Source organism: Henckelia pumila, unplaced genomic scaffold, assembly GCF_033568475.1.
Source record: "Henckelia pumila isolate YLH828 unplaced genomic scaffold, ASM3356847v2 CTG_461:::fragment_3, whole genome shotgun sequence".
Classification (NCBI taxonomy): domain Eukaryota; kingdom Viridiplantae; phylum Streptophyta; class Magnoliopsida; order Lamiales; family Gesneriaceae; genus Henckelia; species Henckelia pumila.
Genome location: NW_027331831.1, coordinates 10,589,031 through 10,602,536, shown reverse-complemented (window position 1 = coordinate 10,602,536; position 13,506 = coordinate 10,589,031). Strand labels below are relative to the sequence as shown.

At 40.9% G+C, this 13,506-nt stretch overlaps 1 protein-coding gene across 1 annotated transcript; it reads right to left on the bottom strand.

Moving 5' to 3' along the window:
- Nucleotides 1-5,042: 5,042 nt before the first annotated feature.
- On the bottom strand, nt 5,043-6,001 carry LOC140871982 (uncharacterized). Its single transcript, XM_073274719.1, has 3 exons — nt 5,575-6,001; nt 5,156-5,379; nt 5,043-5,072 (listed from the first exon to the last, which is right to left on the bottom strand). The coding sequence occupies exons 1-3, from the start codon at nt 5,999-6,001 to the stop codon at nt 5,043-5,045; spliced, it is 681 nt and encodes a 226-aa protein (XP_073130820.1).
- Between the last annotated feature and the right edge of the window lie 7,505 nt (nt 6,002-13,506).

Below are 13,506 nucleotides of genomic sequence, written 5' to 3'. Positions count from 1 at the left end.
ACCACCCATACATAAATGGCAGAAACTGCCCATACATAAATGGCCACACTACTTCAATTTCCACCTAAAATATTTTATTTGCTCAACCATAGAACTTCAATCATAGCATAAAAATTGATTTCATGAATGCATGTACTTAAATAAATTGTGTGTCCTTCATATATATTTAATTTAATTTTCTTACTAACATATAAATATTAAAATAACTTAAATGCATAAAAATAATTAAATATATAATCAGGACACATGCAATTTTTCTCATGGATGGTCCTGGACTGCTGGCCTTACACTCAAGCCCATTAAATTAAATCTGGCCCATTAACATACTTAAGCCCAATATCTTAAACTTTAAGCCCAATTAATTAATCTAAGCCCAATTAAATTAATTAAGCCCATTAAAATTACACTAAGCCCAATAACACTTAAACTGGCCCATTGGGCCCAAAAACCCAAAGACTGGCCCATTAACTTTTATGGGCCCAAAAGCCCATAAAATTAATGGACTAACTTAATTAAAATTTTAAAAGTCCAAATAAAATTATTTGGGAGTCCAAATAATTTTATTTCAATTAAATTGACTCAAAAACCCATTATTTCATAAAATATTTTAAAAATAAAAAGACTCGAGCCCGGCCCACCAAACCCGGACCCGGACCCACTTAACCCGACCCAATAACCTACTGACCCGACCCGGACCCAAGAACCCGACCCGGACCAAGCCTAACCCTAGAACCCGACCCCCTCCTCCTTACTCCTCTCTCGGCCGCCGAGGGCTTGAGCAGCAGGCCTTCATCGCCTGCTGCCGCCCTGCTCCGGCCACGACCGGCCGGAGCGCCGCTGGCAGGACCTCCCCAGGGTCCTGCCGGTTCGAACCCTACCATGGTTCCAACCCCATGCTCACCCCACGTCGAACCCGAAGCTTCCAAACCCAAAACCCTAATCTGTCGGGGCCGTGCACTTGAGTGAACCTAGCGACCACCTGGGCTCGTTTGGCTCGAACCACTCGAGCCACCCGAGCCCAGACCACGTACCCACACCCCAGGAGACCTAGCCATCAGCCGAACCATGCATAGAGAGAAAGAAACCGTGAGCATGCTATGAATTCGAAGTACAAGGCCCAAACAACAACATTCAATCGATTTTTCTGAAAAATAATTAAAGGATTTAGATGCCTACCATAACTTACATAATATATATACTGATATGGCGTTAAAATGAGAAAAAGATCATGCCTTTCACCGTAGATATGGATTTAACACGTGTAGGAAGGACTTCGGGACGACGGGACGACTTTGGCTTGCTTGGAACCTTGAAACCGATCTTCTATGGAGTTTTAGGGCTGAATATCGATGAAGAAGATGACTATTCTGTGAGGGTGGAGGCGGCTAAGGGGTGAAGTGATCGGCTAAATGGGGTTTGGGTAGATTAGGTTTAATTTTAGTGTTAATTAAATATAGGTTAAATAATTAAGGAATTAAAAGTTTTAAATATTAAATGTACAACTTAAACTCCTAATTAAACTTTAAAAATCTGATAATAAAAAAATGAAATCTCGAAATTAGTAAAAATAGAAATTTTAAAGGTATTAAAAAGTCCATATTTTGGCTAATTTTGGATAAAAATGACCCCTAAAATTAAATAAAATTAAATACTTAAAATTTTGAGATAATAAAACTCAAAATAATATTTTAAGGCTCTAAAAAGGCTCATAAAATAATTTGGCTAGGAAGTTGTCATCTCGTCCGTCCACGGTCCCGTCTACGCGATCAAATAATTAAAATACTAAAAATCATAAAAATCACTAATTATGGGTTAAATGCTTAAAAATAAATTAAATCATGCATAAATAATTCACATAATTATTTAACCCATAAATCATAAATTTAAAAAAAAAATAAAAAAAATTAAATATCCTAATTATGCAGGCGGATTTACGTATTTTAAAATACCGGGTGTTACAATTCTCCCCCCCTTAAATTGAATTTCGTCCTCGAAATTAAAGTACTTACCCGAACAACTCCGGGTAGCGAGTCCTCATATCCTCCTCGGTCTCCCAAGTAGCTTCCTCCTCCGAGTGATTCAGCCACTGGACTCTGACCATCGGTATGACCCGTGTCCTAAGCCTCCGCTCCTCTCTAGCCAAGATCCGCACTGGTCTCTCCTCGTATACAAGATCCGGTGGCAACTGTAAGGGCTCGAAATCCAACACATGCGACGGGTTGGAGACATATCTCCGAAGCATGGATACATGGAAAACGTTGTGCACTGCCGCTAGCCCTGGAGGTAGAGCTAAACGATAGGCCAACGTGCCCACTCGCTCCAAGATCTCGAATGGCCCTATATATCTCGGATTAAGCTTGCCTCTCCGTCCAAAACGCGCTACTCCCTTCATAGGTGACACCTTCAAGAATACGTGATCACCTACTGCGAACTCCAAATCGCGTCGTCTGGCATCTGCATAACTCTTCTGCCGACTCTGCGCAGTCCTCATCCTCTCTCGAATCTGCGTCACGATGTCAGCTGTCTGCTACACAATCTCTGGACCCAACAAAATCCTCTCACCAACCTCATCCCAATGCACCGGAGATCTGCATCTCCTCCCATAAAGTGCTGCATAAGGAGCCATACCTATAGACGACTGAAAGCTGTTGTTATAGGTAAACTCCACTAATGGCAGTCTAGTCTCCCAAGATCCTCGATAATCGATGACACAAGCTCTCAGAAGATCCTCGAGAACCTGGATCACTCTCTCAGACTGACCATCTGTCTGGGGATGAAATGCTGTACTGAACAAAAGCCTCGTCCCCAAAGCTGTGTGCAGACTCTTCCAAAACGCAGATGTGAATCTCGGATCTCTGTCTGACACAATAGACACTGGTATGCCATGCAGTCTAACAATCTCTCTGATGTAAAGCTCTGCATACTGTGTCAAAGTATAATTAGTCTTCACCGGCAAGAAATGAGCTGACTTGGTGAGTCTATCTACAATCACCCAAATCGCTGTGCAACCTCTGACACTCCTCGGTAAGCCAACCACAAAGTCCATCGTAATATTCTCCCATTTCCATTCCGGAATAGGAAGAGGTCTAAGAAGTCCTGCTGGACGCTGATGCTCTGCCTTGACTTGCTGACAAGTCAAGCACTCTGACACCACTCTCCCGATGTCACTCTTCATCCCGGGCCACCAATACAATAGCTGCAAGTCTTTGTACATCTTCGTACTTCCGGGGTGAATGGAGTACGGAGATGTGTGAGCCTCTGCCAAAATCTCAGCTCTCAACTGATCGACGTTCGGTACCCACATCCTACCACGGTACTGAACAATACCATCCTCCACTGTATACAAGAGATTACCTCTAGCCTCATCTCTCTGTCTCCATCGCTGTAACTCCTCATCAGTAGACTGTCCCTCTCTAATCCGATCTCGCAGAACTGGCTGCACCGTCAACACTGACAAGCTCGGTGCACAACCACTCGGATAACACTCCAAGCCAAATCTCTGAATCTCGCTCTGTAGTTGTAACTGTACGGTCAAACATGATACCACTGACGACTTCCGACTCAAAGCATCGGCCACTACATTAGCTTTACCCGGATGGTAGCTAATGTCACAGTCATAGTCCTTCACCAACTCCAACCATCTGCGCTGTCTCATGTTCAACTCCTTCTGTGTGAAGAAGTACTTGAGACTCTTGTGGTCTGTGAAAATCTTGCACTTCTCGCCATACAGATAGTGCCTCCAGATTTTCAACGCAAATACCACTGCTGCAAGCTCCAAATCATGCGTCGGATAGTTCTGCTCATGAATCTTCAACTGTCGCGACGCATATGCGATAACTCTGCCACTCTGCATAAGTACCGCGCCCAAACCAAGCTTGGACGCGTCGGTGTACACCACTAACTCCTCATGTGGCACTGTCATAGCTAACACAGGTGCTGAAGTAAGTGCATCCTTCAGTTGATCAAAGCTCCTCTGACAATCTGGACTCCAAATATACTTCGCGTTCTTCTTGGTTAAGGAAGTCAAGGGTACTGCAATAGAGGAAAAACCCTTGATGAACTTCCTATAGTATCCTGCTAAACCCAAGAAGCTGCGAATCTCCGAAGCATTCTTTGGAATCCCCCAATCCCTCACTGCCTGCACCTTGGACTGATCCACTGCAATCCCATCCCTAGAAATAATGTGGCCTAGAAACGCCACCTGCTCCAACCAAAACTCACACTTACTGAACTTTGCAAACAGTCGATGCTCCCTCAAAGTCTGCAAGGCTGTATGCAAATGTTGTATATGCTCCTCAATGCTCCTCGAGTAGATCAATATGTCATCAATGAATACAATGACAAACTGATCTAGATACGGCTGGAAGACACGATGCATGAGATCCATAAAAACTGCTGGAGCATTGGTCAACCCAAAGGGCATCACCAAGAACTCATAGTGCCCATATCGTGTCCTAAAGGCAGTCTTAGACACGTCTGAATCTCTGACTCTCAGCTGATGGTAACCAGATCGCAAATCGATCTTGGAGAATACCGAAGCTCCCTGCAACTGATCGAATAAATCCTCTATCCTCGGTAGTGGATACTTATTCTTCACTGTGACTCTGTTGAGCTCTCGGTAGTCGATGCACAATCTCATGCTGCCGTCCTTCTTCTTCACAAACAACACTGGAGCTCCCCATGGAGAAAAGCTAGGACGAACAAAGCCCTTCTCCAACAGCTCCTGAATCTGCTCCTTCAACTCTCTCATCTCTGTAGGAGCAAGTCGATACGGTGCCTTAGAGATAGGCACAGTATCCGGCAACAACTCAATACTGAACTCCACCTCTCTCACTGGTGGAACTCCTGCAACATCGTCAGGAAAAACATCTGGATAATCACGTACCACCTCTATATCTGATAAAGATCTGCTAGAAATGTCTGAGGTAGTGGCCACACTAGCAAGAAAGCCCTGACATCCATGGCGCAATAATTTCCTCGCACGAACAAGTGATATCATCTGAGGAATACTGCTAGACTGAGATGCAAAGAAAGTAAACATCTCACCTCCCGCTGGCTTTACTGACACTGTCCTACGTCGGAAATCAATCGAAGCTCCATTAACTGATAGCCAGTCCATACCCAAAATCAAGTCAAACCCGGTCAATGGAAGAACCACTAGATCTGCTCGAATGGAGTGTCCCTGCAACTCCAATTCCAGATCCCTGATGACACTAGTGGTAGTGATAGTCTGTCCGGATGGCATGGTAACATCGTAACCACAGTCGACAACCTCCGGTGTAATGCCTATCCGTCTGATAAAATCTCGGGAGATAAACGAATGCGTGGCTCCTGAATCTAGCAACGCAAACGTGGAGTTGCCTCCAACTAGAATTCTCCCTGCACGCAGAAGATTCCCAACAATTCGTAACACTACGCTCCCAAGGTTAAAACACTACAACCCTTAATTCTAATCACAAAGAAACAAAATTCTTATTCTAGCATGCTGATAGTTAAACTCAAGTAACAGGCATTCAAATATAATCGCAATAAACAAAAGCAAAGAATTGAAAAAGGTCTAGGGGTTAGGTATACCGGTGATCAAGGAGGTATCTGGGTCAGCCTCCTCTGCCTGCATCACATATACTCGCCCACTGACGTTCTGCCTCTGCGGGCAGTTGGCAATCTGATGCCCCGGCTCTTTGCAACGATAGCAGACTCCTGCTCCCATAAGACACTGCCCGGAATGCATCTTCTGACACTTCGGACATACTGGATATCTCCCTGGAGTAGGGGCCCCGCCCCTAGTCTGCTGCTGTGGCTTCCCCTGAGGCCTCTGCTGATTCGGGCCCTTAGATGGCCCTGTAGACTGCTTCTTCGCAGGTGGCTGCGAAGATGGTCGCTGATACCCTGTCTGCAGAAACTGCCTCTTACCCTGCTGCTCTCTCTGTATCTCTCTCCGTCCCTCCTCGGAACGCAAGGCCCTGCTGACTGCAGACTCATATGTAAAGACGTCTGCCATACGCACGTCATGCCTGATCTCAGCCTTCAGGCCCTCCACAAACTGCCGCAGCTTCTCCTGCGGACTATCAGCAATCATGGGCACAAAGTGACAGCCCCTCTCAAACTGGCTCACGTACTCCACAACAGACCTGTCCCCCTGACGGAGACTCATGAACTCCCAGATCATGCGACTGCGCACATCCTCAGTGAAGTACTTGGCGTAGAAGATACGCCTGAACTCGGCCCACGTCAGTGTAGGTAAATGGACCCCTCTAACTGCACCCTCCCACCAAAGGGCTGCATCGCCTCGCATCATGTACGTCGCACAGCTCACCCTGTCGGCGTCTGTGATCCCCATATAATCAAAGATGGACTCAAGAGAGCGAATCCATCCCTCAGCCACCAAAGGATCGGTGGTACCAACAAACTCCTTGGGCCCCTTCTTCTGGAACCTCTCAGCAACGTCCTCCTCATGGGACAGTCTGGGACGTGCAGCCTGCTGCTCCAACAGAGCAGTAATACCCGCCATCATATTAGCATTGGCCTGCTCCAATGCTGATAAAGGATTCTGCGGAGGTGGCGGTGGAGGCGGAGGTGGAGGTGGAGGTCCCCCACGTCGGTTCACTGGTCTGGGAGGCATTCTGCACCACCACATATTACTTTACGTAAATCGCCATGCATAACTAAGTAGTTTAAAAGTAATGCTAACTTAAATTCAAAGAATTAAATCATGCTATAAACACTTAAAACTTACAGACCGGTAGCGTGGATTTCTGAGCTAGCATAGCAGTAATGACCCCTCCAAGGACCGTGCTCTGATACCAACTGAAACGACCCTAACTCTATAATAAATAAATATGCGGAAATTTTTTTTTTTTTATACTACTAAATAAAATGTGTACATATATGCCCATACATATATGCACAGAATAAAATATTTAAAATAAATACATGACTAAATAAATCAATAATTAAATACTTAAGAAAATTGCATTCTTTAAATTAAATAAATATCTGAGTCAACCCTATAATTAAAAAGATATTGCATAAATAAAATAAATAAAAAGTGTGCATGCACCTAAAATATTTAATAAAATATTCCAAAAACATCAACCCATGAAAATATTAAAATGTATCATAACATAACATATATGGTGACTCAGAGGCTGTCACGGTCACGGGGCCACTGCAGCTCCGCTCATACGTCCTCACCACCGGTAGGGGTAACCTGCTCCTCTATATACTCACCTGCACCATATCAGTGTAGTGAGCCTAGAGGCCCAACATGCATACTAACAAGGGTTTAAAATAATTTAATACACTTTCATACATAATACTTATACTATAAATGCATGAGCATGCCTTAAAAATAATAACATAAATGTTACTTAGAGAAATCACTGAATTATACATAACATACATAATATCATACATACTTGAGTTGTTGAGCACTTATTTTCTTAACATCGAATGGTTCTATCCGTAAGTGTGACCCATACTTATAGTGCGACTGATCAGTCTAAGAAACCATCGTACGAGGCTGGTGGCGAACCACCCATACATAAATGGCAGAAACTGCCCATACATAAATGGCCACACTACTTCAATTTCCACCTAAAATATTTTATTTGCTCAACCATAGAACTTCAATCATAGCATAAAAATTGATTTCATGAATGCATGTACTTAAATAAATTGTGTGTCCTTCATATATATTTAATTTAATTTTCTTACTAACATATAAATATTAAAATAACTTAAATGCATAAAAATAATTAAATATATAATCAGGACACATGCAATTTTTCTCATGGATGGTCCTGGACTGCTGGCCTTACACTCAAGCCCATTAACTTAAATCTGGCCCATTAACATACTTAAGCCCAATATCTTAAACTTTAAGCCCAATTAATTAATCTAAGCCCAATTAAATTAATTAAGCCCATTAAAATTACACTAAGCCCAATAACACTTAAACTGGCCCATTGGGCCCAAAAACCCAAAGACTGGCCCATTAACTTTATGGGCCCAAAAGCCCATAAAATTAATGGATTAACTTAATTAAAATTTTAAAAGTCCAAATAAAATTATTTGGGAGTCCAAATAATTTTATTTCAATTAAATTGACTCAAAAACCCATTATTTCATAAAATATTTTAAAAATAAAAAGACTCGAGTCCGGCCCACCAAACCCGGACCCGGACCCACTTAACCCGACCCAATAACCTACTGACCCAACCCGGACCCAAGAACCCGACCCGGACCAAGCCTAACCCTAGAACCCGACCCCCTCCTCCTTACTCCTCTCTCGGCCGCCGAGGGCTTGAGCAGCAGGCCTTCATCGCCTGCTGCCGCCCTGCTCCGGCCACGACCGGCCGGAGCGCCGCCGGCAGGACCTCCCCAGGGTCCTGCCGGTTCGAACCCTACCATGGTTCCAACCCCATGCTCACCCCACGTCGAACCCGAAGCTTCCAAACCCAAAACCCTAATCTGTCGGGGCCGTGCACTTGAGTGAACCTAGCGACCACCTGGGCTCGTTTGGCTCGAACCACTCGAGCCACCCGAGCCCAGACCACGTACCCACACCCCAGGAGACCTAGCCATCAGCCGAACCATGCATAGAGAGAAAGAAACCGTGAGCATGCTATGAAATTCAATCGATTTTTCTGAAAAATAATTAAAGGATTTAGATGCCTACCATAACTTACATAATATATATACTGATATGGCGTTAAAATGAGAAAAAGATCATGCCTTTCACCGTAGATATGGATTTAACACGTGTAGGAAGGACTTCGGGACGACGGGACGACTTTGGCTTGCTTGGAACCTTGAAACCGATCTTCTATGGAGTTTTAGGGCTGAATATCGATGAAGAAGATGACTATTCTGTGAGGGTGGAGGCGGCTAAGGGGTGAAGTGATCGGCTAAATGGGGTTTGGGTAGATTAGGTTTAATTTTAGTGTTAATTAAATATAGGTTAAATAATTAAGGAATTAAAAGTTTTAAATATTAAATGTACAACTTAAACTCCTAATTAAACTTTAAAAATCTGATAATAAAAAAATGAAATCTCGAAATTAGTAAAAATAGAAATTTTAAAGGTATTAAAAAGTCCATATTTTGGCTAATTTTGGATAAAAATGACCCCTAAAATTAAATAAAATTAAATACTTAAAATTTTGAGATAATAAAACTCAAAATAATATTTTAAGGCTCTAAAAAGGCTCATAAAATAATTTGGCTAGGAAGTTGTCATCTCGTCCGTCCACGGTCCCGTCTACGCGATCAAATAATTAAAATACTAAAAATCATAAAAATCACTAATTATGGGTTAAATGCTTAAAAATAAATTAAATCATGCATAAATAATTCACATAATTATTTAACCCATAAATCATAAATTTAAAAAAAAAAATTAAATATCCTAATTATGCAGGCGGATTTACATATTTAAAAATACCGGGTGTTACACCTGGAAACTAGTCACCAGACCAATGAAACAAAGAGTGCTTGGATGTAAATGGATTTACAAAATAAAAGAAGCTGGAAAACCAGATCACAAGCAGAAATTTAAAGCAAGATTAGTTGCTAAAGGTTATGCTCAAATTGAAGGGATTGACTTCAATGAAATATACTCGCCAGTAGTGAAACATTGCTCAATAAGGATAGTTCTTGCAGTTGTCACTAAACTGGATTGGGAGCTAGAACAGCTTGATGTTAAGACAGCTTTCTTGCATGGTGAATTAGAAGAGATTATCTACATGAATCAGCCGGAAGGTTACATAAAACCTGGAAATGAAAACAAAGTGTGCTTGTTGAACAGATCTTTTTATGGCTTGAAACAAAGCCCTCGACAATGGAATAAAAGATTTGATGATTTCATGATGAAACTAAATTTTCTGAGGAGCAACTATGACAGTTGTGTGTACATCATGAAACAAGGGAAACAAGTGACACTACTTCTTCTACTCTATGTGGATGATATTTTGATAGCAAGCAAAGATAGAAGGGAAATTCAAAGAATCAAGGACAAGTTAAGTTCAGAATTTGAAATGAAAGATTTGGGCGAAGCCAAGAAGATCTTGGGAATGAGTATTCTGAGAGAAAGAGAATACAGAAGATTAAATTTGTCTCAATCAGATTATATGAAGAAGGTGCTACTGAGATTTAGTATGAATCAATCCAAGGAAGTAAGCATCCCAGTAGCACAGAACACTAAACTTTCTTCTGAGCAGGCACCCAAAACCGAGGAAGAAAGGCAAGAAATGAATAATACTCCTTATGCTAGTGGTGTTGGAAGTATAATGTATGCTATGGTCTGTAGTAGACCTGACCTAGCATATGCCATAAGTTTAGTTTCAAGGTTCATGTCAAATCCTGGAGCAGAACATTGGAAGGCTCTTAAGTGGGTGATGAAATACTTAAGAGGAACATCACACTTGGGGTTAAGTTTTAAAGATCAAGGAAACAATTCAAATCCTATTGTAGGATATGTGGATGCTGACTTTGCTGGAAATTTGGACACAAGAAAGTCCTTAACTGAATTTGTGTTTACATTATTTGGAACAACAGTTACATGGAAATCTACTTTGCAACCTGTCGTGGCTCTTTCTACAACAGAAGCTGAGTTCATTGCTGTTACAGAAGCTATCAAAGAAGCTATCTGGTTGAAGGGATTAGTCACAGAGTTAGGTTTTGAACAAGGACCTGTTGAAGTCTTCTGTGATAATCAAAGTGCTATCCACTTAGCTAAACACCAAGTTTTTCATGAACGCTCAAAGCATATCGATATCAAACTTCATTTTGTAAGGGATATCATATCAATAGGTGAAGTAGTGTTGAAGAAGATTGATACAGAGGATAATCCTGCAGATGCATTAACCAAGCCACTTCCACTTGTCAAGTTTAAAAAATGACTTAACTTGATAAGTGTAAACGAAGGTTAGAAGGAAGTAGTGAATGACGAGCACTCAAACAAAGTAGAAGACAAGGTGGAGATTGTGAGAAGTGTGTCTTCGATTTTCTGGATCAGTCCTTCACTCATGTCTTATTTGGGCTCAAGGATGTGGACTGACCATCTATTGCTTTGGGCTTAAGTAAGGGAGCCCAATAGCTAACTAATACACTAACTGTTAGTTAGTTGACAGAAGCGGGGTTAGTTATATAATGGGAGCTATGAGATCGAAGAAAGATATACAAATCAGAAATTGAAAATTGCACAAGAAAGTACAAACTCTGTGAGACTCTTGTTCGAGAGAGAAAGAGTGATAGACGGAAGAGAAGAAGATAAACAGAGGAAGAACATCAAGCAATACAGATGAATATGAAGATAAGATATTCATTGATTGTATCGTGATTGATTTAATTCGAAGCTTTGTAATCTTGAGACTTCTGTGGGTAATCAATAAAAGTGTCTGGGTGTTTCGTCCGTGGATGTAGGTCACTTTGACCGAACCACGTATATCGAGCTTTGTTGATTGTTCTTTGCAGTATTGTGTGATCTCATATTGGTGTGGTTCTAGCTTAGATAATCTGTAGTGATTGAATCTTGTGTTCTGGATTTCCAAGTGATTTCTTGGTCTGCTGTTATTGATTTCATTGTTAACAGGTAGTCTCCGTGAAAACAAACAAGCACCATAGAACCACAAATTCAAACGTATCCTTGTCTTTTCCCTGTCAGGAATCGGGAAGCCTTTGATAGAATTAGAAGATACAAGGATCATACATTAACCTCCGATCCAGAGGCAGAGATCTGAAGTTCTGCGCCGGACCAGATCCTTGTCACCTATGAGAACTCAAGGCGACGAAGAGGAGGGGTTGGGGTAAAATGGAGGAAGAAAGAGCGGCTCTCCCTCAGCCGCGTCGCTTCCCTCTCGTAGCAAGTATGGGCTCAGGAGATTTCTGTTCTCCGATATATAAGCTGTGCGATGAGAGCGAGACGGTTCGGCGGGGCTATACCTATACCCAACAGTTTAATGTAAATCGATCGAGTCGTTTCCTAGATTCTTTCATCTCTTCGTGCAAAATCCATGTTTATGGTCTTTTATGCTTGACTTGGAACAAATCATCACAAAGATTTCCCTTTGTTTAATGTTACTGTTGTTACAAAGATTTTGCATTAATTATGATAAAATATCATCCTGTTCAACTTTACTACCATTTTTTTTTCCGATTTGGCTCTTTCTTTTAACATCAGAAGTTCGATAGTTGGTATTCCGAGCATGAAGTAGGTTTGTGGACTAAATCAAGCTAATAATTTGTAAATATTTGTTTAGCTACATTTTATTATTGAATAAATTCATGCAGATAAATTTGGATTTATTTAGGGTCACTAAGACTAAGATCCATCATCTTCCTGTCAGAAATTTTTGTGTTGAAAAGAGTGAAATATGAATAGTTATTGAATAATTATTAATTTTTTTTTAACAATTCTCACTATAATTTTTTGTACAAATTCAATTATTCAATCCTCACAACAGCCAATTTTTATATTCCATATTATTAACAAGATAAGAAAAATCAGATGCGATAATAATAATATTATATCCTTCCAAACGAGAGCTGGTACACTTCAGTTTGCTCTCAAATTGAAGGGGTTTTGTGCTCTCGTTTGGAAGGAAATAACATTATTATTATCGCAGCTGATTTTTCTCATCTCTTTCAATAATATGGAATGTAAAAATTGGCTATTGTGAGGATTGAATAATTGAATCTGTACAAAAAATTATAGTGAGAATTGCACAAAAATAATTTATAATTATTCAATAATTATTCATATCTCACTCTTTCTAATCATCAACTCAAAAATTTCTGGCATGATGGAACTTAGTCTTAGTGACCCTAAATAAATCCAAATTTTTCTACAAGAATTTATTCAATAATAAGCTATAGCTAAACAAATATTTACAAACTATTAACATTCAAAACAAACCTGCATGCTGCCTGACGAGCCTGGTGGACGTGAAAGGAGTGAGAACTTAGACATGGCTTTGAGATTGGAAAGGGGAGCGGCCCGGTCCTTACCGGGAAGCACTTGAGAACTAGAAAAACTCCATGTAAGGAAAATTAATGATACCTGAGATCTCCACGATGTGCAATCGATCCGCTACTTATCGTCTTGATCGACACACCAAGGTCTTCCGTTGTCGGATAGGGCTCTAAGGGGCGCTTACAAGATTTCTCTCGGCTCCATCTTACAAAAGTGAGATTGTGATCGTGTGAATTTGACAGTTTTAGAAAGGGAGTGAGATTGTTTTTTGAGATTGGAAATGGGGGCGCCTGGGCCTCGTAGTTTGGTTCGGTTTGGTTTTTTGATTTTTTATTTCGATTTTTGGTTTTAGAAATATGTAATCTAATATTCGAATGGTTTCCTCCGGTTCAGTTTTCTACCAAAACAGTTCGGTTATTTGGGTTTTGTTACAATTATTTTTATTACTAATATAAATATATTTTAAAATATAATATGTTATATTTTTACATGATTTATTTGTAAAACCTTTATGTTAATAAACAATAATCAAC

Bases quoted from the DNA above. Each gene is read 5' to 3' on its own strand.
- LOC140871982 (XM_073274719.1), bottom strand. From the start codon at position 6,001: ATGGCAGACGTCTTTACATATGAGTCTGCAGTCAGCAGGGCCTTGCGT. The intron at 5,380-5,574 runs GTATACCTAACC...TTCTGCGTGCAG, and splicing joins AGATACCTCCTTGATCACCG to GGAGAATTCTAGTTGGAGGC. The intron at 5,073-5,155 runs GTTCTTCCATTG...TTTCCGACGTAG, and splicing joins CCATTCGAGCAGATCTAGTG to GACAGTGTCAGTAAAGCCAG.